General features: G+C 26.7%; 2 protein-coding genes across 3 annotated transcripts; one reads left to right on the top strand and one right to left on the bottom strand.

The window, feature by feature from the left end:
- Positions 1 to 461: 461 nt before the first annotated feature.
- REPTOR (repressed by TOR) lies at positions 462 to 13,696 on the top strand. Of its 2 annotated transcripts, none has more exons than XM_089221063.1 (9): positions 462 to 1,325; positions 3,627 to 4,058; positions 7,885 to 8,410; positions 8,475 to 8,576; positions 8,653 to 8,857; positions 8,921 to 9,097; positions 9,589 to 9,662; positions 9,743 to 9,868; positions 10,347 to 13,696. In XM_089221063.1, exons 2-9 carry the CDS (start codon positions 3,762 to 3,764, stop codon positions 10,439 to 10,441), a joined length of 1,602 nt encoding a protein of 533 aa, XP_089077189.1. In that variant the 5' UTR covers positions 462 to 1,325; positions 3,627 to 3,761; the 3' UTR covers positions 10,442 to 13,696. The 2 variants fall into 2 exon arrangements, with proteins under 2 accessions (XP_089077189.1, XP_089077190.1); XM_089221064.1 differs by lacking the exon at positions 462 to 1,325 and adding an exon at positions 1,589 to 1,995.
- A 4,024-nt stretch (positions 13,697 to 17,720) lies between these two features.
- Positions 17,721 to 26,500, bottom strand: LOC107161389 (uncharacterized). The gene is made up of 4 exons (XM_015507783.2): positions 26,149 to 26,500; positions 25,708 to 25,890; positions 22,284 to 22,537; positions 17,721 to 18,682 (listed from the first exon to the last, which is right to left on the bottom strand). Exons 2-4 carry the CDS (start codon positions 25,779 to 25,781, stop codon positions 18,171 to 18,173), a joined length of 840 nt encoding a protein of 279 aa, XP_015363269.2. The 5' UTR covers positions 25,782 to 25,890; positions 26,149 to 26,500; the 3' UTR covers positions 17,721 to 18,170.
- Between the last annotated feature and the right edge of the window lie 542 nt (positions 26,501 to 27,042).

Here is a 27,042-nt window from a genome sequence, read left to right as displayed (position 1 = left end):
GTTCAGAAGATCTGATTTTGTAAATAAATTTCAAAAATCTTCATGGTCATCAGATTGTATATTATCTTGTACGATAAATATCATGAGAAATATATCGTAATCGTATGAATCACAAACGATTTAAATTATGGTACGGTTGGCAACGATAGTTTTTACTTGTTCGCAAAAATACGAAATTAAATTTCAGCAAAAAAAATGCATGTCGTCGCGTAAGTGATTAGAAAAAAAAACCGTAATCTCCGCGACCCACATGTAGGGCAAAGCAATAGTAGAAATTATAAAAATGTTAAGGCATACCATGTGCATGTGGTTTGTCCGTCATCAGTTAAAAAAATCGAAAACATTCCGCACCAATAGTAGAGGGGAGGGCCGAGACATGGCTAGCTATTGGCTAGGCGTGTATGTAAACAAGTCGAGCGCCATCGATCGCGTTTTCGTCATATCGTGACCTTTGATTTCATTTGTCCGAAAAATACCAACAAGATGTTTGTTTATTATTATTTTTTTCAAACCATTTTCCCCCCTACACGGCATACATTATTAAAGCACTATACATAATCGTGTATATTTTATCTGTAGTGCCCTAACATTATCATTATTATTATTATTTTTGCTTTCGTCTCACGGCCAATGCGGTGCTAGTAAGCTACTAACAGTGTACTATCGATGTAAACACGGACCAACGGGTTTCTCGCACACGCCACTAACAATTATTATTATCGTCGTAATCTTGTGCCCGCGCAGAATACCGTACAAATAATAATAATAAAAATAATATTGTTGACGATAGTGTAATATTTTTGTTTTGTTTTCCTCGGTTAATTATCGATTCAGAAATTGGTGTTTTATACACAATTATGCAGTATTACAGTGGTCGTCGCCGCGTACGGTTTTCAATGTTTTCATCGATTTGAGACTCGTGCCCAACAAGTGGCCAGCTGGCATACTCGCGAACGTTGATTATATTATTTTAATTTTCGATCGTCGGCACGCGGTGTCTGTGTGCCGTTTTCCGTGTTTTAGTTTCGTCCTGATACGCAGTGCCTGTAAACTCGGCTCCGGGAGACGTTCGACATCGAATTCGGAGACCGATTATTAATTCCGCGGGGGAGCACCTGCTCGCCATCGTCGCGCCGTGCCGTCGAAAGTCATGGCCGCGCGCGTTTCTTTGTCGTCCGCCTGTAGTCGTCATCGCGTCGAATCGTCACCGCCGTCGCCGAAAGAGGACCCACTACCGCTCAGAGCGCCGTGCGCCGCCGCCAACGCCGCCGTTGCGGTCCCGCTGCTGCTGGACGTGGTCGTCCGTTGCCTGTAGTCGACAAAAGGTAAATATAAACAAAGAATATTATTATTGTTCCGCAACAATCATTATCCATCCTCGTGGCCTCTTATCATAATCGCGTGTCCTTGATAACCCCGTAATAGCCCCGACTCGCGCACGCACACGCGCCCGTAACGTCCGCGAGCCCGTGGCGTGGCCTATATCGTCCATGTAAAACATGTAAATACGCGCGCGCGCGGCGCGTGCTTGCGTATACGTGCATACATATTCATAATATATACATATATATTTGTAATATAAGTATATAGTATAATATATAATACGTTATGTATCATGCTAGTAAGTTGTATAAACTACTTTTTATCATCGTCCGCATTGGTATTTTTACGTGTGCGCGTGTGCATGTTGACCGCGTTGTTGAGCGTGCGTGCGTGCGTGCGTGCCTTGTTTAGTTTAAACTTAAAATCGGATAGCCTTTCGACTCTTTCGGCGGACTCTGCTGTCGAAAATTTATTAATCGCTCGCGACCTATGGGTTGCATGATAGTGGTGGTAGTGCACGTCCACGAGACCCCGTGTGTGAAACGTTCGCGATGATAGGCGATAATTATCGTCTGCTCGACTTGTTGCGCGGTGCTCGATATGCAAATTTTTTCGCGAACGGTTGACCAACCGAACCCTACAAGGAAGGTACAGGCTCCGAGGTGTTATTTGGTACGTACACCATATTTATCCCAACGGCGACAGTTTAACGCGCAACGACATTTTGTCTGACAGCTATTATACATTTAATTAATAATTTTTGTGTTTTACCGATTAGTATGGGTACTGGGTAGGCATATAGATGAATTGCGCTATTGCACATACGTCTATTGTGGACGGCGGTGAATAAATTAAAAACAGCTGTTCAATTGTTAACGACAATGTGTTTTAGACTATAATAATATATTATTATTTGTTTATTTTTACGCCGCGAGGTATGCACTATGCGCGAATACCAACAGACAAGTATTAGACAACAGTGTTGTGTGCGCTCAAACTTATAAACTGATCCATACCTGTTTTACTGGAATGTGTAATATTTAGGTACCGTTTCATTCTTTGATTTCGTGATTTCATATATTTCCTAAATAATATTATGTAATATACCTACTCTAGTTACTTAAATCAATTCTAGCTGTCCCATTTCTTTTCATAATAATAATGTAAATATCAAATATTTTAACTGTCTTAACTCGTGAAAAAAAAAATGTTATTTTTTACCTAGGTACTAACATTTTTTATTTGGTATTTGTAGATACTATATAATTTATAAAACAGTTCACCATGATTAGTGAATATGATTATTATATAACTTAATATTAGGTTGCTAGAATTCAACCAAATTTGATTGTTATTCATTAATTACCAAATAGAAGGAAATGTTCTACAACCTGCATTAAACTGTTTTAAATTTTTTTATCTCAAAATTAATAATAAGTATACCTTAAAAAGGAAATTTCAATATTTTTTTCACTATAACTACTTTGAATAGTTAGTTGCCTATTGTATTTAGGGTACTTATTTTAATTTATATTTTATTCTATAGATTGTATATTCTCTTATTAGTATATTTTAATAAACAGAGAATTTTATATTTTGGCTTGTTAATTTATCTATTGACAGTTATATTAATTTCTATGCAGATTCTATAGAAAATATTAAGGATTGATATTTTTGACTTGTTTATTATTTATTTCTGATTATTTTATGATAAAGATTAATACCTAATTAAATTAGCTTGGTATCAAATGTATAGAATAAAATATTATTTAAGAATGCCTCAGCATATTATTATTGTTCACTATATCATAGGGTAAAAATATTTATTTAATTTTGAAATCTGGAATATCTTGTAATTGCTTACCTAAAATGCTCAAAAGTTTGTTCATGAATTATGTGTTAGCGGTTAACCTCCCATAAATTCTATTGGTCTTAACAAATATAATAGATATATACAACACCTAGATACCTGTCTTTATACCACAGTTGTTGCCAATGTTTAAGTCGGCAGGCAATGTTTATATTTATTAATTTATTCATGTACAACGTACATAGTAGTATATAGTGTGATAATATTGTTTTGTAAACATTGTCTACTTGGCAAAATATGTGTGAACTAAGATATTATCCTTAGTTCATGGTAAATGACTGACTGCTTCAATGATAAGAAGGAAACAGTTATCTAGTTGTTTATCTACCTATGATATTTTAGTATACTAAAATACTATTGTTTAAATAATAAGATTTTGTTGTACCTCATTTTTTACTTTCATTGATTTTAGTTTTGATATACTTTTTTTCAGACGAATAAAAATTGATAAAATTCAGAAACCAATTAATTTAAAGAATCCTAAACACTTAAATAAGTCAGTGATTTCATTTTTCATTCTTAGAAAAAAAAATATTGCTTCTGTGTATTGCGTTATAAAGAAGGAAAAATGAATAATAAAGATTATACAAACTTTTTTGGCACAATGGAAACTAAACGTGTGTTGAAAGCTGATTATCCTACAGAAAGCTCATCATTAGGAGTACCTATACCAATAAGGAAGAATGGAGATCTTAATTCATTACAAGATTATGGATTTGAATTGTTTGATACAACTAATGATCTTATTCAAGATCCTATGGTAGTCAATAATGCAGATCAAAATTTTTTCACAAATAATGATCATGGGTGGATAGGAAGATCTGATGACATGTCTTTCATCAAAATGGATGAAGACATTTTTCAGGTAAGACAATTATTATTATTTCATTTAAACCTTTGTGTTATGTTTATTTTTAAATTTTATCTTCCCTTTATTATTTTCTTTAGAATTAAAAAACATATTTTGATTATCTTTTATACTGGTACCTACATGGTTCCAAATTTTTTTTTTATCTTAAGTTGTTATGAATAAGCCTCTTTATATTATTTAATAGTTTTTTAAAATTGGTAAATTTTTGTTGGCAATTAGCCACCATTTGTTTTTTCATTCTTTATTTTGTGAGATTATAGATAAATAACTTATATAAAATAATTTAACAATTCAACAAGTATCAAAAAAATTTTGTATAAATATCTATGAACAAATCTTTAAATTAGTGCTGTGTAATTCATATAATGTTTAATGCACTTTTAATTAGGTTAATGAACAATCAAAAATATATAATAATAAAATTAATATCATTATGTAATTCAATATTTGTGATTTTTTCCAGGATTATTTTCTCTTCTCTTTATTCAAATAATAATTGAATTGACTAATATCACAAATAATTTACCCGAGATGTATATTAATTATTTACCTTAAGATAAAATAACTCAACTTATTAATTTGTTGAATTTATATGAGAGCTATTTTTGAATATAGATAGGCATGTTTAGCTTTATTAGTTATAACCTTATAACCTAATTAGGGTTTGGATTTTAATGCTTTAAAAATTAAAATATCTATTCTTGTCCTTAACACTAAAAATTATTACATTTTTTTGTTGGTAATATAGTAACATTATTATTCTGAAAATATGTTTTTTCAATGGGTTGACTTTTGTTGAATTAATAAAATTGAGATCTTTGTGTAATCAACCGGTTGTGTTCACGAGACAATCTGGATGGATTTTTAAATCAGATTACACATTGTGTAATTTCCCTTAAAATAAATTTAAGAATACTAATTTTTCTTCTTAACTGAAAGGCAATTTTCGGTTTTTGTCATTGGTTATTATTAATTTACTAAAAATAGATGAAATATGTTTAACAAAAGTGCCTTGATAATAATTTGTTATAAGCAAGGTATACGTCTGAAACTTATTTGTAGCATAGGGAAGTTTTGTACAATTATTATGTTAATAACAAAGAAAACATGTAAATGCATTTAAATCCAAACTTTAGTTATTACTACTTGTTTGGATGAATTCTTGTAAATTATTTGCCGTGTTTAGTGTATAATATGCCTGACCATGGTAGGTGAAATAAGGCCAAACCAGTCTTGTCAATATTGAAAGAATACAATTATATATTATTTTGGCATATAATAAATTATATATTTTATTTTGTGATATTAATTAAAGAATTAATTATTCTATTAAATAAAAAAAATTGCGTATTTACCTCAAATTTTTATATTATTAAATTGTTTACAATAATTTAATAATAAATACAACAAAACTATCACATTTTTATTCGTTTAGAAAGAGAAAAACAATTTTTATTTCCATATTTTACATGAAAAACACTTCACAATATTCAAAAATTTGATTTTGTTCAAATATGATTATATTTAATTAAAAATGAAATGTTTTTTTACTTACATGATAATAGCAGAAATTAACTTATGAAAAATCGTCGACGGTTTTATGTTTCTATTCCCTATTCTGGTAATTGTGCAAAGTAAACAAATGCTTTTATTTTCTTAATCAAGAATACAAAATTAGTGGAAAAGATATTAATTGTGAATTGTTGAATTTTGTTATTTTCTAAAATTTCTAAAGATACTATTGTACTTTCCTTTTATTCTGTTTAGTCGTGTGGTTAACCTGTTGCCTACTACAGTATATCAACTAGTTTATATGATTCAATTATTCCACCATAGATTATTTGGTTATTTTAATATAGTTAATAATAACTAATGAAACATTTTACCTAAACATTAATATGGCGAATATTGAAAAAATGGAAAATTCTAAACGCAGTCCACACAGTTAATGGACAGTATCATTATTCTGTTTAGTCGTACAAACTATGTACTAACTAATTTAGTACCTACTTTAAAATATTCTTTACTATGGTTATGATTATATAATAGTAGTCGTTACGCAAAATTTTTTGTATAATAGAATAGTTTGTTACTGATAAAGTTACCTAGTTGATATAACAAATCAAATATGTGTTATACTCTAGGCCAACATGATATTTCATTGTTCTCTGTTAATAACATGTATGCAATTTGATGATATTGGTTAGTATACCTTATATTACCTACCAACTATAGTCAGGCATATATTATTTTACAGACCATGATAGGGTGTCAAGACCCTTCTTAAATTATTATAGTACACTATCTAACATTTTTTGTTTTAATTATATTTTCTATTTCTATGTCTGTTGATCACTAAATGCCTATCATATTATGTACTTACTATTTATATTTTTGAATGATTATATTCATTGAAATTATAAAAATATAAATTATATATTCTATTATTCAGATATATGTTTTACAGAGAAAAAAGTTTCATAAAGAAGGATAAAATGTACCCATGTGTACTTATGAATTTGATTATACCACTCCAAGTTGATTCTTTTATAATAACTTACTTATAGTTGACCAAATTTGTTATCAAAAATAAGGTACCTATTCAATTTAAATATACATACCTAATTAATGAAGTCCAAATATGACACAGTAGGACTTCTTATCTGGTGCCTTACATTGAAGTTATATCATGGTATGTGCAAAATATCACATTGCTAACTGGGATTTTTAGTAAAATGTGTTATTACTTACATCAACCTCTGCCCAACTATATTTATTAGAACTAGGTAAATATTTAAATATTAGAAACAAATATTAAAACAATTTTATATTAAATCAGTAAAAATATTTAAAACGTCAATAAAAATTTTCCATGATTATTAATGTTTGTTTAATTTATTTATATCTTTTTTACTAACTAATATAATTTAAGATGGATGAAATTAACCAATAATCTAAAAATGTATTTTAATTTTATATACAACATTTTCCATTACCACACTAATTCAGTAAAACTCTTAGCCCATGTGTAAATTTTTACTACACATACCTATAACTAAGTTAATTGATATAATTTTGTTCAAATTATTATAAATTGTCATTATCATCAATACATTTTTAATTGTATAAAATATACATATAGATTTTTGCATGAACAAAATCATCTATTATATCATATTATGATTTTTTAAGTGTAACCGATATTAATATTTGGACTTATTATAATGAAGTTTTGGTAACATTTGAGAATTAAAAAAATAATATGTTTAGACCTTGCAGTAATGCACTATTAGTAATATCAAAATGTATGTGTGGTTGTTTCCATGTGTTTTTTGAAAATTTGTGTGGTAGTGGGACATGCCTATTTTAGAAATTTTATCTGCTCATCCATCTTTAAATATTATATACCTACTTTAAAACATTATCAAGTTACCTAAAGGTTGATGTTTAACTTAATTTAATATTTAACAGTTAAGTTTTTATTACCATTTGACCATAATCAAAGATTTTTTTAAGTATTTTCCGCAGAGCTGTAGACAGGAATTTAATATGAGGAGATGTTATTAAAATAAATCATATTATGTAATAAACATATTCATATACTTTCAAAGTTGTAAAATAGCGTTGAACCCTGCGTCTATGGCTCTGTTTTTCTACAGTTAACTTTTATTTAACTTTGTTTAATTTTAAGCTTAAAATTGAATTTTAATTGACCTGAAATTTTATTTTAAGATGATATGTTCATTTTCTCTATTATGTATAAATATTTTTAAATTCAAATATGAATAAAAATGTATTAATCATTGGTTTACTAATGCAGGTGGATCAATCCGATTTGCTTCACGGACCCACATTAGCTGAATTAAATGCCAATGGTGGTGAATCTTTATTAGAAGACCTCAATTTTGATGATCTATTATTGCCACCTGATTCAGTAAAATCTGAAGTACCTGATGCAGTCCCATTAATGAGTTCATACTTAATAGATCATGTCGTGAATACTAGCCCTGTTAACCGACCAAGTTCTTCAAAGTCTGGCTTTCAACTTTCACCAAACAGTTGCAGTTCACATTCATCACTTTCTCCAGGTCCAACAAATTCAATAACTCTACAAGAACTGTTGAAGAAGGAAACAAAATCACAGAAGTGTTTATCTCCTCCTATATTTGGAACTAGTGTTCCGGGATCAGGATTTATGTTGGCTAGCAGATCAAGAGGAAATCTTTCGTCATCAGCTCCTACACATCTTGGACTTGAACAAATATGGCAGCGTAGAGAACCACGACAGCATTTATTATCCACTGGATCATTAGTAGAAGCAGGATCTACTTCTTCACTTTCAACTGGTTGGTTAGAATAAACTAAACTAATCTTAAAATAATAATAAATGTCAATTTTAATTTATTTAAGGAGGTGTTTTGAGTCCGGAAGCTTATGATTTTTCTTTGGATGAAGCTATTGATGATTCTGATGATGATACAGAACAAGAAGAAGACTATTCATCTGATAATGGTTAGATTTTAATAAATGCATTTTTATAGGTACCAACAGGAAAAATATTTTTGCCTTATAATTTTTAAATTGATAGATTCAGGAGACAGTGATTGTGGTGGAACATCTGCTAAATCATCTTCACATAAGGATCGATTTTTTTGGCAGTACAATGTTCAGTCTAAGGGTCCTAAAGGACAAAGATTAGTTTTAAAATGTAAACTAGAGGATCCACATTGTTTAAATGAGGTTACTGATCCAGTATTTAGTCCAAATTGCTCAATACAAGGGATTAAACATAGGTAAATTGTAACAGTTTTTTTTATGCATCACATAAAATATTAATTATTATGAAAATGTTCTAGTGGTAAAGCAAGAAAAGGAGATGGTAATGATTTAACACCAAATCCTAAAAAATTACAGTCAATTGGCAGAGAATTGGATAAATTGAATAGAAGTATAACTGAAATGACACCAGTTAGCGAATTGCCATTTAATGTTAGACCAAATACACGTAAAGAAAAGAACAAATTAGCATCCAGGTACATTTACTGTTAAAAATAAGTTTTTAATTTATATTTTATTTAAATTATATAAAAATAACTTAAGTATTATTTTATTTTATTAAATTAAACCTTATAGCTTATTCATACTAACTACATATAAACACAGTCTGATAAGTTTTTCACAGTATATGATGGACTTAAATTTTAATGATGCATGTATGGTATGAAAAGCTATTATATTTTAAAATAATTCTGTTAAGAAATGAATTTAATCTTAATTCTTAAAACTGATAATCACATTAATAATCTATAGTAGTGGCACTGCTTTAGATATCATCATTATTTTGTATGATATACAACTTGAGTACCTAAATTTAGATATATTATATTCTGGTCTTAAATTAAGACTCATTTTACATATTTTTAAGTTTTTACATTGGATTTTTAATATTACAAATTTTTTTGTCTGATTGTATATGGTTTGATTAATATTTGTTTTTAAAATTGTGATAATTTTATATTTATAGAGCATGCCGGTTGAAGAAAAAAGCTCAACATGAAGCGAACAAAATAAAACTTTTTGGATTAGAAACTGAACACAGTAATTTTTTCTATTCAGTCAATTTAAAATCCTAAAGATGATAGATCATTTATGTTTATAATTAAATTAATTTTTTTTAGGGCGTTTGATAAATGCTATAGCTCAAGTGAAACAGATGTTAGTAGCTAGAACAACGAGTGACTCATTTTCTAAAGAAATTCAAGAATTGACAAATGCCAGTGAGAAAATTACAAAAAATGCTACCAGTAAGTAATTTATTTATTTCATATTTTTTAATATATGACTACTATATTGTGGTCCTCAATAAAACGCAACTTCCCCTCAAAAGACTGAGATCTGCTATATCTCAGTCCAATTTTCCTACCATGCTGCAACTGATGTGTGTACACTGTGGCTAGTCTTTTAATGAAGAGCTCATATCGCGTTCAATGAGTTTTGTTGAAAGGTGTGCATGCCGGTTTCTAGGTATGAAGACATGAGAACAAACAATTTCTGGTTGCCTGTAGTTTAATAGTTTTTTTCACACATGATCAAAATTTCTAAGCTCAGTTGATAAGTGGGTAATTTTAAACTTTTCTACTGAAATATATTTTATCTTTGACTCCTGGAAATGCTTCAAATTATCATAATCTAATTATTACCAACTTCTTTATTCTTTACTTATCCCATTTCAAATCAGTGTACTTAATTAATTATGTTTTATATTTATATTTTATTGTTTAGGATTAAAGGTAGCTGGGCAAACTACAGAATTTGTAAATAAAGTTCTGGAGAAAACTAAATTAGGTGCCCGGCGAGGTGGCTTGGATGAGCTATAGTTGCCAAAAAACAAGTACCATTAAACTAGTCTTTATATAAGTTGTTAAGTTAAGATATTATTAAAGATGATCGCCATTAAACTCTTATTATGATTAAGTTGACCACCAAAGGAGTCATTAATGTTATTATTGCAACTGTTGTTTTTAATTTTAATACTATTAATTAATGGTTATACATTTATCAGTCAATTATAAAATCCTACTACTTCCCGGAAAGTATGTTCAATATTATCAGTTTAACTGATATTTAAATTTTTAATGACTTGATTTATTCTTTTAAAATGTAATTGTTACGTGTTTTGTCGGAATAATTTTGATTTGTTATTATTATTTTTATTATATTTTTTGCCTTTTTCGAGCAGCATATATTTTTATTACCATGTAAATATGTTCGGTTATCATTACTTATTAATCATTATGTGTTAATTGTTGTTAAGAAAGGTATAAAAATTAACTGCATGAATATTTGATTGAGTAGAACCATTTTATTACAGTATTGTTTAATATATAGTGAGTTAACTTACTATTAAATTAATTGTATTGTTGATATAATATTTTATACATTTGGTTCAAAAATAATCTCAAAAAAAAAATTTATATATTTAATTGTAAAAATATTTTTAAAAAAACTCAATTTAATGTACATTCATGGTATTTAAATATTTATGGTTATATTTTTTAAATTTAAAAGCTCAATAATTTTTGATCAACGATGATCATTTTATTAACTAGTAGCAAGAGATAATTATGGAAAGGTTAAAAATGTCTTTATAGTTTCTTTTGTTGCTTTATTGATTACTATTTTTTGAAAATATATGAATGAGGCATTTTAGTGATGTCTGACACTTTTAATGGATTATTAAATGTATATTTATATATATATTTTTTAATTAACACAATTTTGACAAATATTTAAATACAGCTATTAAAAATAAAAAAACTAATGGTTTCTATAATATTAAACGGATATATTTTAAAAAAGTGATAACATTGAGTTTAAACATGTCTTACAATTTTACCCAGTTATTTTAGATTTTAAATCATTCAATATTATTCACTTGCACTTTGAAAATAATGAATAAAGATTATATGAAGTATAATTTGACACATTTTATATTCTTTATGCTGTGATTTTCTCTGTTGTAAGTGGATTATTATAAAATAAAAACTATATTTTTTTATGTTAAAATAACATTTGTTTAATATAAGTAATAATTGATCAGTTATTTTCCAGCTTTAAAAGTAAGATTTTATAATGTCAATTTTACAATTTAATATTCCCCAATTTAGTTACAAAAAAAAAAAAAAAAGATACTTAATATTTAACTCAGCTTAATTTATATTGAGAAACAAACCTGATAACAATAAAATGTTAATTCTCTGAAATAATTCATTTTTAATTTAAATCAAAACATAACATAGTTAAATGTTTAGTTAGATTATGACATAAAATAAGTATATTTCTTACTTAAAATAATATTTGGGAATTAGAAACATTTTATTTTATCATAACAATAATAACGTAACTTAATATGAGCTATATAATAAATACTAATTCAACATTTGATAAATATACAATTAAAAACAATTTTAGTGATTTATAATTTAATAGCACAGAATTATTTTTTTTTAATTCTGTGTTACAGTATAAGGTATAAACACTTTTACTTATTATGCTATTTAGATTTTAAGTTTAAATTCATAATTAACAAATATTTATCTGTGATCATTTTACATTTAAAGATCACTGCTTTAGTATTGTATTTTTTTAAATGTATTATTGCTCTTAAATCATATAAATCATTTTAAAATGTTAATTTAGTTTATGTAATTTATACTTTATTATTAAGTAAATATTTTTAATTCAAAAGGGTTAAGTTACTAATAGATTCTGATGGAAAAATCTAGTTACCTATTCAGAGAAATGTGATAAAAACACGGGTTTGCTCATTTTATTAAATATTAATGAATAAAAAAACTATTTTATATTATAATTAAATTAAATTCCATTAAATTGGGCTTCGCAATTATGTTTGAATCACTTAGCGTTGTATTTATAAACATAATAAGCTTCTTCCGACACATTACAGAATGAACTTTCTTATTGTAATTTGAAAACAAACATCAAAATTAGTTATTTTATTGTACCAGATTGTATGTCTACTATATTTTTTAATATTATTTATTTTTAAGGTATGTTAAAAATGTTTTCTTTATATTAATAAACAGCTTTATAATAAATATTACCAAAACCATATTTGTATTAATGAAAGTTGTTTATAATTAGTGTATGTTTTAAAACCTGGTACTTGAGGTTGATTATTTAGTTTTATTATAGTTTTGAAAAATTAATTATCTCAAAAGTGTTTTTTCCGATCTAAAAGCTCTTGTAAATTTAAAGATGCTCATTAAAAATAAGAATGTTAAAATTTTTGAAAATATAGATTTACATTAGTATGAAATTTTGTGTCATGTTTGTGTTCAGTATGTGATAAATCTTCACTTAAATTTTTTTTTAGCTGTTGTTTTTAAACTTAATTTAACAGTTTATATTCTTTAAACAAGAATTTTACATTATTTTATAGTTATGATAAATGTATACAGTTGATTGAGATATAATACTAAATATACTTACTAAAATTGTGGTAATGTTATGTAGGTGTAAATTAAAAACAAAAAAAAAAAAAAAAAAACCATTAAAATATTTCAGTGAAAAGCTAATCTATAATATGTGATTTATTTTGTATCAGTTTTAATTTGTATTATGTTAAGTTTATTTTTGTCATGTATTTTATGCAATGTACTGTTTTTTTTTTTTTTTTGTTAATATGTAAAAACAAGATTAAAACGCACTTTAATACTTGCCAATGTAATTTTTCGATTTTAAATGAGTATTTGAAAAATCTTGGAAAATATTACTTTTCTTTGATTTAATAATAACTAAAAATATAATTTTTGTTGTTTTTGTTGTTTTTGTTATTTTGATTTAATTATTTATGAGTTAAACTATTAAATTATAAGTTAATACAAACATTTAAGAATAAAGATAGATTACCCACATAATAAAATACTGATATTATTAATATTCTTAGATATCACTGTCCTGTACAACAACATCTAACTGTGCAATCACCGAGTCCAAAGTACATGATGTAATAGAACTAGAACTTGTTATTCATGTAATCCTTTGTTAAATGAGTATGCTGTTTTTCGATTAAATATTTAATATACTATAAATAACTGTGACTACCTAAAATATCTTATTAGACTTAATATGATCTGAGAGTGGTAGGACTTAAAGGGTTTTAATGATTGCATTGATAAATAATTCAACCGTCAATTGTTTCGGACTATTTTTCTTTCAAATTTGTCTCCAAATTCACCTAAATACAAAATAAAATTTAGTACATAATCAGCAAAACTAAAAATTAAGCGACTGCGAGTTTTTCGGAGGTGAGATTTCTAGCTAAACCTACTGGCTTTATTAATCACACATTTTCAATTTAAGCAGTGACCTGTTTCCGGACATATCTTCCGGAAAAACGTCTCGTGTATGACCACCAGGGCCGTAGCTAGAACAAATTTTTGGGGGGAGGGGAAGATTTGTAAATCAAATAATATTTTCATTTTAAGTAATTAAAAAAACACTCATTTAAAAAAAAATCACATTTTACTATGTTAATGCATAATAATTATTTTAAAGTAAATTTATATTATATACAATGTTATAAATTAAATTTATTAGTTGTAAAATATTTCGGAGGGGGTTGAACCCCTAACACCCCCCCACCATATACGGCCTTGATGACCACTTTAAAAGTTCGTTTCTAAAAGCCCTAGCTTGAGCAGGAGGCAATTGGTGTGTCTCGGTGTTTTTTAGTGACGTTGACAAAAACGAATTTTTCAGTTTGTAACTTGAAAATTAATATGCGATCAATTACAAATTCGATGGTCCAAAAATCATTATATTATGAACCATATATATTATCAAAGATATTGACGCGGATAAAGTCTATGCCCCCTAGAGCCTGGTGCCACAACACAACGTCCATACTCCATGTTAGTATATATTACACTTAGGTATTGAGCATTGACGTAATTGCAATTTGGAAGATACAATGCGGTACGATGAAAATGATGTTTTATTCTTAAAATTTAATCCAAACTTGTTTATAGACACGTAATATTATTGTAGGTATTATTATTATTATAACTGCAATTCATTGACCTTCATTTGTTAGGTAGGTATATAATTTTTAAGTGACATAGACAAAATTATTGGTTTACAATGACTCGCGAATTCCAAGTCTCATTAATTTTGCGTTTGGTGTTCTGTACCCCAGCGAATTACTAACAAAATGTTTCATGTATTAAATTATTGTTTCAACATACTCATTGAATTCAAAATAGCACGTGCAACGCATAGGAAATCTATTTTTAGGGTAAATGCCTGAATCTTCACATTGTAGGTATACATTTGCAAGTAAAAATAAATCTTTTTTCATGACACGTGATCGCGTAAATTGGCTGTTTCAAACGATATTCTGTATGCAACAACGCAATAATTTTTTTTTAGAACATTAGAAATGTTTTTATTTTTATATAAGTGTGTTACTGTGCTGTGTGTAAAAATGTAAAATAAAAACTATTCTTATTCTTTGATCATATTATTTATTGTCGTGGAAGTGGGTGTAACACATTTATTAGTTATTTTGTGATTTTAATGTTTTGTTTGTGGTCTTGTGTTTAATTTTAATCTTTAATACTTTATTAATTATTGGTTTATTAACTTACTTTTGATTATTGTTACAAAATGACATGTGATCATCAAAAATCGTTTGAACTTTGAATTTTGAAATAACTACTATTATATAATATAAATAATTATACATATTGAACCATTTCGGACTTTATCCCTAAACAAAATCTATTTTAGGAAGTTGATAATATATACATTACCATTTACTCCGTTAAAACATTTAGCTATAATTTTATTAGTATACTTGTGTGACTTATCAGCATTCATTGATGTAAAATAATATAATATTTATTTATTTTAATTAAATAATAAATAATATATAAAATAATAATAATATGTATACGCTGAACGCGCGGTATTTCATTTATTTTACTGTACGTTATATATTGTTAGCAATTAGCAAAATATCATACAATATAATATACAAGTATATAGGGTAATAAATTATTCGACGAAAAAATACAAATTTCAGTATTTGTTAATATTGAATATAGAGAGAATACAGAGTACATAACAACAAACAATCCAACCAATTAAAACAATTATAGCAGTTGACCTTGATCTAGCATCCCTAATTATTTGGCATTATAGTTCTATAACCGAAACTTTTCCATTGAGAGTTTTTCATTTACTATCACATTCACTTATTAGTAATTGTCTAATATATTTATAAATAGATTATGCAATAAAAAATGTAATTAAAAAAAAAAATAAAAAATGTAACCGTTGCTTACAGTTACTACTTCCGAATTTTTTTTATTAATACTCATATTTATTAGCGTTATTTTTAATAATATTGAGAAATAGGAAATCTTCGACTATAGGTAGAAATCTGTTTCTATTATTGTGAGGATTGGTGGTGAGCAGAGACGGATTTACACAATTGCCGCCCCTTGACAAATTTTTTTTGCCCCCATTACGACTTAGTAAAAAAACAAAATAACGAAATATGTAATCTATGGTTAGTATTTAGATAATAGATAATATACCAATATACGTTCCGGCAGTCGTTCGATTATTTACTTGGACGTTTATTGTTATGTATTAGTATTATAAAATAATGAAGAAATTATATTAACAAGAATATTATGTTATACAAATATTAAACATTTTCATTTTCCATCCTTCAAAGTAATCACCGTACATAAGAAAATCAAAAAAAAAACCTAGAGTATATTTTCAATAAAATATTGGCCTAAAGTTGCCGCCCCTAAAAATTTGCCGCCCTAGGCAACTGCCTACTTTGCCTGACGCTAAATCCGCCACTGATGGTGGGTAACAATTTAAAATAGGTAGGTACCTAACAAGAAAAAAACCTTTCCCTTCTTTATAATACATAATATTAATTAAGCTCCAACACAATAGAATTTTTCAAAACAATATAAATAATAAACCTACTGTAAGTCACAACTAAAATATTGTTTAACTATTTAAATTAAATTATATATCATATTTATTATTATATAATTGTATTTTACTAAAAATGTAACGCTATTAGCCCATGTTGTCAAAGCTGAAATTTATTTATGTAAATTTCAAAATCAATAAAAAAAATATATATATTAATAATATTATTATATAAATAATAGTTAGGATCGCTGATTGATGAATGACAATGACCTTGGATAATCGAAATTATTTATTTTTATTTTTGGTACTACAATATAGCTTGAATGAACTATTCATTTACACCATCAATTACTATTAATTTGTTTTTACATTTTTTTACATTGTTTATAAGCACAAATCAATAGTTTATGCAAAATAATTTAATTTTAAGAACCTGATAAATGTATAACCTTTGTGGAAGCCCTAACCGTCAAACATATCTTATTATCTTGCTCTTCTGTAACTTCATAAATACCATAACATCTTTAAACATACCGGATCATTTACACAAATGACTTGGACCTGTTCATGAAAACTCCAACAAAATTATATTACTTTTCTAAAAGTAACCAAACTGTATAACCTTAACTAATTCAATTTGTCTTTTTTTCATATGTTGTGTTCTATTTTTCTCTATATTTTATTACATACTTGAACAAACCACATTGTTATACTTCTAAACATCATATGTTATTATAATGTAATATTAATATTGTAAATAATGTGAGCCAATAACCTTAGTTGTTGAGCTTCAATTAATAATAATAGTAATAATAATAAAATTTAATTTTAAAATAAATATAATAGATTACCACTTCTTAATGTTGTTCACAACAGTGGCGCCAAAGTGTTTAAAAAATACTATGACATCATACATTCAGAGGCCCCTCTGGGGCCTGCCCCCCACCCTAATTTTTTCACAACCAGGCCCCAGTACCTCTTGGTGGGTCCCCCAGCTATAAAATCTACTATGACATATGTCATTGATAAATTAGGTGATCGGCGCCACTGGTTCACAACATCACCACAAATTAAATACATTTCAAATTTAATATGGGTTAAGTAACAAAATATTAACCACAAAATATTTTTAATTGACTTTTAAAACCAAACAATATTCATGAAAATGTCTATGGTATATATTTTTGCATTTATTTAATTTTAAAAAATAAAATAATTTGTATTTGGTTTATAATAATACTTAAGTAAAAAAAAAAAAATGTATACAACTTTTAGGAGTGATTTATGAACAAAATAATTTGTCTGAATAGAAATTATTGATATTAAAATATAAAGATTACTTATATAGTTATATCTTATATTTATAAAAGATGCACACTAAATAATGTATTGTCTTTATATCATAATTATTTTATGTACTTAAATTACTAAAATTAAATAAAAAAAGAAAAATAATAACAATGAATACTTAAAAGTTAAAAGTTAAAAATGAATTTTACAGGTACTAAGTTAAGGAGATTATAAGGAAAAATAAGAATACATAAAAAATAATTCCAACAACACAAATTAATAATATAACCAAAGTGCAGAAAATAAAATTGTTTAGTTGAGCCTAAATGATTACATTGATGTAGGTGTCCAGAAATTCATCTCTCTTAGTTCTGTAGGTTTGGGTTTTATGGATAAATTGCTGGAAGACAATGGTTTAGGGAATCGTTTGCATTCTTTATCAGATAATTCTTCTTGTGAATCAGCCCTGTGTGAAAATAAGTTTGATAATATCCACGATGAGCCTAGTTTATCTCCAGATGATTCTTCTTGAAATGGGGCTGTGAAATACGGATTTTTACGAATCATCCGTGGTGATCCAGGTGGTGAACTAATAGGACTTGCTGGGAGTGATTTGCTGTTCCGCCGTTTAGTTAACATTGATGGTGACGGACCCACAACAAGAATATCTTGAGGTCCAGAAGAACGACCTTGATATGCTCTCCGTCCTGATACCATTTGATGTGCCATTGCCACAATAGATTTGCCACATTCAGAAGCTCCACTTTTAAAACCATCATCAATCCCTAATGATTTTGGAGGGTCAGTTACATTTTCACCCAAACTTGCAGCTGCTACTGCATCTATAAAATGTATACAACAGTTAGTTAACTATTTATTTTACTGTAAACATAAAAATGGTTAAAAACCAATGTATTTAAAAAATAAGTGTTTTATGTATCATAAATTATTATAGTTGAAGTATTTGACCATATAAGTAACTATTAAAGTAATATTATTAGTGTCAATGATAGATGATTTCCAATAAAGAGCAATAAATATATTTTCTACATTAATGTTTAGTTTTTGATTTAATTTCAAGATACAATATGTATAATTATAGATAAATAATCATCACTTGTTTCCTTAATAATGGTTAATAAATAGTAATAAGTGAGTAAATGGTTAACTTTTTGGAGAAAGTGGACACATTTGAATATTTGATCATAATTTAAAACAAATATTTATTTTTTGTACAATGGTTTATTTACATCACACTTTATGATTTTTATTTATAGTTCAATGCCAAGTTTGTTCAATAAGATTATACATTTGATACATTATGTACTTTAGTGCTAGTTTTTAAATAAATAATTAAATTATTATAGTTAAATGTGGCTTGTAAGTTTCCAAAATAATCTTGACCACGAGCCCTGAAAAACTAGGTATGCCAGTATGCCACTGAATTTAAGCATGCTCTAGTCTAAATTATAAAATCTTAGAACAGTTAAACTCGGTTACATTACAAGGGTTTAACCAACTTTTTAAAAAATGATTTAACAATTAAATAGTTTTAACATTTGAAGGTCTTTTCTGTTTGTAATACAATATTCAATTTTGATATGAAAAAATATGTAACAGTATTTTGTGTGAAATTACAATTGTTAGATTACATATAATCTAAAACATATAATTACATTTAAATAAATAAGTAACTATATGTCACTATTTTCAATAATGCTACTGAATTATAATAAAGAAAAAAAAAATTTAAATAATAATATCATATTTCTTCACAGGTCAAATAATGTTCACGCAACAGGAAATGTAATTGTAGAGTGGCATATTTTACTATATTTAGACAGTGTGGGCTATGAATCATTTAAAGTGTATGATTTAATTAGTTACATAATACAAATCATAGTTTGTAATCTTAAACCTACATGATATTTTAATTGATACAAAAAACTACGTTTCAAATTTCTATACAATTTAAGTAGATATAATTAATCGGTAATTACATATTACGCATAAATATTAAATATGTTTCATCATAAAACTCTATTAATATTTAACCACAGTTAATTAACATTTAAATAATATGTATATCATATAAATCCTAAATAATTGAACGATCACTACATTGTAGAGTATACAAATATTTAATTTATAAATAAATAAATTTTACTAATGACAAAAATGACAAATAGTTTTAATAATTTAAAATTAAGCCAATATAGATAGTGTATATGATTATTGTACTTACTTACTAATAAGTAATTGGAAATTAACCCTCTTTTTTAAACATTTTAAGTTTTGTGAATTTTTTTATTTTATTATAGTAAAAAAGGTGATTATAAACTCTGCTAGAATACTGATTAGATTTAAAGGTAATGAAAATATTCAACGTAAACTCTGTCAGTTTTCTTTACTCATCAACATTTTTAGCTTATATTAAACATTTAGTCTCAGGATTTTTGATTTTTATTGAAAAATAATATTATGAAATCATATTTTTAAACTTAAATTTCCTTTGAATCAAATCGTGTTCAACTTCCACTTAATAAAATATTTAATGTATATAGTTTTTTTAAAAAAACCTTGCACAAAAATTATCATTATCATTAATATCAATAATAATTATGTTAAGTATAATACCTAAAACTAGGCTTTATAATCTAATTAGCTACTGAAAAAATGTTAATTATATAAGCTTTTAGGTTAAAAAAAAACACCTTGCTAAATGTATGGTTCATAGGCGGTCCTACGGGTGCAGCCACTGCAGCCTGTGCTGCACCTGACATTTTAACCGCTCTCCACGTTTTTTTTTTTTTTTTATCAGTGGACATATTAACTATAATTATTCATAATTATTTATAAAAATAAATAAGAATTAAAATTCCAAGTAGAAAAATTGAATAAAATGTTTATTTGTGTGTGTGTATTTATGTATTTATATGTGTGGTAATGATATTGGGAATTTGGGATATAAGTACATACCTACGTGTATACTATAATTTAATGTGCTGCACCTGATGTAAATTTCTGGAACCGTCTATGGCATGGTTTCAAAATACATTACAAGTTCATTAATTTCATTAAAAGATGTTATATTTGTTTTTTCGCACAACATAGATTAAAGTCTTTCAAATAAAATCATTTTTTATGATTTTTGTGTTATCTTAAATTAAGCCATTTATTACAAAAATTATAGAGGATTATAATTTTGAGGGTTATATAATTTATAATTATTTGGTTTTGTATTTGACTTTCAGAGTAAAACTTTGTGTGTAAAAAATGATTGGTCTCCATTAACAATGAAATATGGACCAACCTTACAATGTTACATTATTTTATATATATTATATATACTAAATACATTTCAGTTCAGTTCAGTGACTATACATTATTAACTTTCATGTATATTATTAACAACATAATAAAATAAAAAACTGGTATCATCAGTTGATCAATATAAAGTATGAACCAAAACGTTTAATGTGTAATAATCGCAATACCTACAGATATCTTTTAAGTATTTTGTTAATATCTTGATTTACTAATCAAATAAATCAGTTTTAATAACTGAATTAAAAAAAATATTTAGTTTTGTAAGTATCCAATATATTAACTAACAATTAGATTAGATTATATTTAATTACATGATACCAACAATAAATTGTATTAACAAATTATTCATGATATTGGCATTGACCTTGACAAAAGTATGAAAAATGGACTAATTAATGTGTAATATTGTTAAAATATTTATCTTTAAATATAAATAATTTCAAACATTTATTAAATTTGGAATTGTTTTTGTGCTTTAGTTACTTAGTTATAATATTAATATTCTAAAAGCATTCTTATTCTAGGTCACCTATATTATTTCCCCATTATTTTATAATTCTATTCCATTATCTGCTGTATTAAGTTAAGTTTGGTTAAAAAAAATATTAATAAAACAAATAATTACAAACAAGTAGTACTTGGTTTAATTGTTGAAATTATCTGATAATAAAAATTATTGTTTATAAGTAGTTCTTAGGGTTTAGTTATGTGGTAAAAATAAATACGGAAATATAATCTATTAATAATCTAAAACAATGTTTTCAACTTAAATATACAAATTATATAGAAGGGTGTATACCAATACACCATACATATTTTAAAGTAATGTCTAGATGAGAACCACCGCAAAAGCTTTTTATTATGAAAAAGGTTTTTTTTTTTAAATAGCTGACTAGAATTTTAAAACATACATATATTAATATATATAATATAAATTTAGACTAAAAGTAAAAATCTTATTGGGCCACTTCTTTTTGTTAAAAATTCTAAATTAAGCGTTGATTATGTATTAAAATGACTGGGGCAATAACTTAACAACTTGTTTAACATTCTTTTAAACTATAAATCCTAATAAATAAAATGTACCTTAAAAAAATAAATATAATAACTCACCAGCACAAGTATTTGTAATGAAGCGTTGACAAGCGAGTGTATGTCCCTTATATTCTGGTGTTTCTGTAACAATTAGAGCTGGAGGCATTTTTTTAAAATTTTGAACTGTTTTTTCTGCTAAATTTTCCTCAGTTGGTTTATTTTTAGTGTTCTCGCTGTGTTTTTGATTTACCGAGTCTGGTTTCAAATAACGAACCAAAAAAAAACTGTCGTCTGTTTCTTCTGGAGAAAATGATGGTTGGTCTAGGTCATATCTAAATGAAACATGAAAGTTATAAATATAAATTTATATGAAACAAATTATCAGTTAAATGTTATTATATCAAGTAATCTACTCAATAATTCACTTAAAAATTAATAAAATACCAATAGTATCTGAAGAGATAGTAAATAAAATACATTTTAATAATCAGTCACGAATAACTACTTGAAAGATCATACTTTTCATAACATAGGATTATATGTTGATCATGTTTTCTTATGCACACACATGTGCTATTGTAATTAGTTTTTAAATGCTAAAGTATCTTCAATTTAAGCCACGCATTGTGCATTCATACTTCAATATAAAGTATGATTATTTAGTAGATACTTACATTCATTAGTATTTATAATGAATTATATAAATTATATATATATATATATATCATTTAATATTATTAACTAATTCAAGAAGTCGGAAAGGTTTATGATAGTGGAATAAAATGAAAAAATACAAATATTGTGTTCTATACACTTGACATAATTCCTTTTTATTTGTCTACCATCAATGTGTAAATGTTATTTATAAGTGGATCAATGATAATTAACAATAATAATACCTCTATCAAACTACAAATTATTGCAGAAGTCTAAAATATATCTAAACATTTTGAAAAGACTTTAGTCAGTGATAAGTTAATAGTAGCAGTACAATATGTGCTAGTAAGTTATAAACTAAAATATATAATTTTAAGACATAAAATAATAGTTAGGCATTAGGGCAAGGGGTAGGGGTCAGGAACTTTTTAGTAGAAAAGAGCCATTTTTAAAAGAAGTTACTAAACTATTATGTCCAGATAGACGCACAGGTTTTACGGTCCAGTAATCAAACAACCTTTTTTTTTTTATTAGTCAAAATTTTTATTTGACGGTCTCAATATATTGATGTATTTATCAAAGAGCAATATGAGGATTTGAAGCCACAGGTTCCCGACCCCTAAACTAGGGACTAATAACTAGGTATAAAAAATATAAAAGTACATAAGTGCAAATACCAGTGAACAAATATAACTAGTTTTGTCTTTGATGTTTGGTAGACTATTTATAAAGTGGTTTCTTTGAATTCAAAAAAGGAATATGGCTTAGTATGTACATAATATTAAAAACATGTTATACATCAGGGTTAATTAGTATTTAAAAAATATATTATGCTTCATAATTCAATATTTATAATTTAATTAGTAAGTTAACTACTATTAAATACATTGTTTGTACTTGCATACTTATTACATTTCAATTTATCAGGAAAATAAAAATGGGCATGATAGTTAGAAAATATATATTATTGGCTAACATACTAAAATTTAATCTGAATTAAATTTAATATTTCTATTTGAATATTTTACTTAAAACAAAAATAATGTAGGTATATAAGTTATCAATATTTTTTATTCAAGTGAAAACTGTACAAAATCATTTTAATCATTTGCTTTATATTTTGTCTTCATTCTATTAATTAACAAATGCTAACTGGACAGAAAAAATGTGTAAACATATTATTACCATCAATTATGACTCATAAATCACGTTCTTTGACAGATATAAGTTTTTAGCATAAATTATTATCCATTAATAAATATAGATAGGTGCATGTATATTTAATCAATGTTAATAATAACATTATAACAACAGTTTTAACAAGTATATGTAAGTACTATACTTATATACTTTAATCAAATTAAGAACAGTATTTTACCCACGAGTCAACCATCTGTGTAAGAATGCAACACCATACTGCATTTGTGTTAACTACAGAATTCAGTTTATAACTTTAAATGCGTAGAAATATCTGATGAACCTATATAATTTTCACAGCAGCCTAAATCTCTGGCATTATCAAACCTGAAGATTATTACGGACTTGTGTATAATATGAATGTAAGAAATTTTGGGTTAAAGCAATATTGCATTGTAAATTTGTAATATATTTTGCAGTTACCTTACTTATTAAAGAGTTCAAGTCATAATGAAGTATATTATAAACTTGAAACATAAAACTGAGACAAGGTTTGACAAAAGGAAAGATTGAAAATATTAAAATTCCCTAAAACTTGTTTAATTGAGCCACAATTTATTTATTAAATGTTTGAATAAAATCAAAAGTATTTTTGAAGGATGGTTTGGGAGACTAGTCACCATATGGTTTGTGCCACTACTAGCTAAATTTAAAGAATACATAATATTTAATAGATTCAATCAATGTATGACAAACATGAAAATATAGTATTACGAAATGATAAGAATTAAAAACATGAAGTGGGTTGTGTTATTGTTATTATTATTATTTTTATTACAAACATGTAATATGACGTCTATTATAGAGTTATCTAAGGATTGAACTTAATATTTAATCATTGTTGCGTGATATAATTTTTTTTTTTGTGAAATTCAGGGAATTAGATAACAAAACAAAATATAATAATACGTCTTATTAGTTTATTCACTATGTGAAAATACCTTACAATATATTAGTGTTTAATATAGGTACTTTAAGTTAAACAAATGAATGCAGTTGATTTGAAAGAGAAAATCCAAATTACCGTTATTATCAGTATTTCGGTTAGAAAATGCATTGGTTTTAATATATAGACGGTACACATTTAATACATCAATTTATTGTTTAAAGCCAAGTTTATAGTTGCCATAATGCCTGGCCAATAAGAATGACTTTATAGACGGCCAATGGAATTTTTAATTATTTTGAATCGCAAATAATATAAAAGGAATCTATTTGAGTATTTAACTAGTATTAAAAACACAAAAACATGAATAATTAAAGTTTCATTACCTATAATTAACATTTAATTTAAGTTATTGTTAAGATATACTTTATTAATCAATTAATGTTATTTAATCAATTTTTACCAAATTCATGAATAAATTTATTAAATTAGCTGTGATTAGCAGGTAGCTGAATTGAATTATAGATAATTTAAGTTATCTACAATAGATTATAAAAGTTGTAATACCATCACTATTAATATGAGTCTAATTATTTTTAATTTAGTAGTTTATACCGTTTATCGAATTAAAACAGACTAAAATATTATTATATAATAAATACATAGGTAAAAACTATTTTTCAGATTTAATAATCAAATATTTTGTTTACATCCTGATTGCGAATATTAGATATATATTATATTATCTCTATAAAAACTAACCGATCATTTATTTTAGATTTCATCCACTGAGGAATCGGGAACCCAGATGATATTGAACGATCAGCTGAACTCATGTTGAAGGTAGGAATTGATTGACTAGAAGATGTAGGTGCTGGTTATTGAACGCTGTTGCTGGATAACTGATTCTGGTTAAGAATAGGCCTTGGCTATGATACAATTCGACTGAGAAAAAAACATACCAAAACATTATTAAAAAGATCCGTTAAATACTTCAATAGAAAAATAATAATAATGAAATATTGCATACTGACTAGGTACTAGTTTGTTCAATATAATTACACGGGAATTGGACGCAATACAAAATTATTATTATTATTATTAACCTTTGGCCTTGATATACGGTGTGGAATAAGGTTAATACGCAGACAGACGACAAGTTTGAGTGCGTCGAGAAACGAATTCGAAGAAAAATGCACATACCTTAAGGTTTCTAAGATGCGTATAGACTGTTGATGGATGGCTTTTCATTATTTTCATTACTTTGTAGTCCGGTTTGCAAAGATCGTCTGAGAGTTGAGAAACTGGTGGACAAACGCACAAACAATAAGTGAACAACTTAAACGTAGTCGATTTCACTGATGACTGATGAGTAATGAGAATTGAGAGGGCACTGGCGAGTGCAGACTGCAGAGTGATGACTGATAATAATATAGCGATTACGAATTCCGATTTCACCTCATCTGTAGATCATATCCAAGTCTGTGGCACGGTAGCAGATAAGAGCGAAGTTAGAATATAAATTTTTCACGCACAGCCTGTAATAATATAATAACAGGCTATTATTATTATATTTTATCTTTCGCATATTTTGCCTAAACAAAGACGGTCGTCAAGATGTGAGATTGTGTTATCTTTGTAGGACGCAGTGGTCTCAACTCTCAAGTTAGATATTACCAGCTACGAATAGGAACATTTTCATTGTTCACTGCCCTCAACTCCACATTAATGTTTGGCGACCCGCCATTTAAACTCAATTTCAAACGATTGATTGACCAAATAAATTGTATGGTTCCATACTTCCGCGTTTAAATCACAGAATTCTGTGCTTTAATAGTTTATACTCTTTCCACTCAGTATAACATAAAACTAAATTAATGCAAATTATGATGTAATAAGATAAATGTATACACCGCATTAGTCATTCTAACGTTTATTACTTGTGTATGCAGAGGTTAAAGTGGGGAAAAATTCCAGAGGGGACTAATGTCTCCATAAAGTTTTAACCGTTCCATATATAATTTTAGGTATAATGTCTAATGTATAAAATCCTAATTTGTTAAAGGGGACTCTTTTTAACCGCCTTCAGAGGTAAGG

This window comes from Diuraphis noxia, unplaced genomic scaffold (genome assembly GCF_037042655.1).
Source record: "Diuraphis noxia isolate RWA-SAM2 unplaced genomic scaffold, SU_Dnox_SAM2 contig0002, whole genome shotgun sequence".
Classification (NCBI taxonomy): Eukaryota; Metazoa; Arthropoda; class Insecta; order Hemiptera; family Aphididae; genus Diuraphis; species Diuraphis noxia.
The sequence above is the reverse complement of the archived record's forward strand: the minus strand, read 5'-3'. Positions and strand labels throughout refer to the sequence as shown.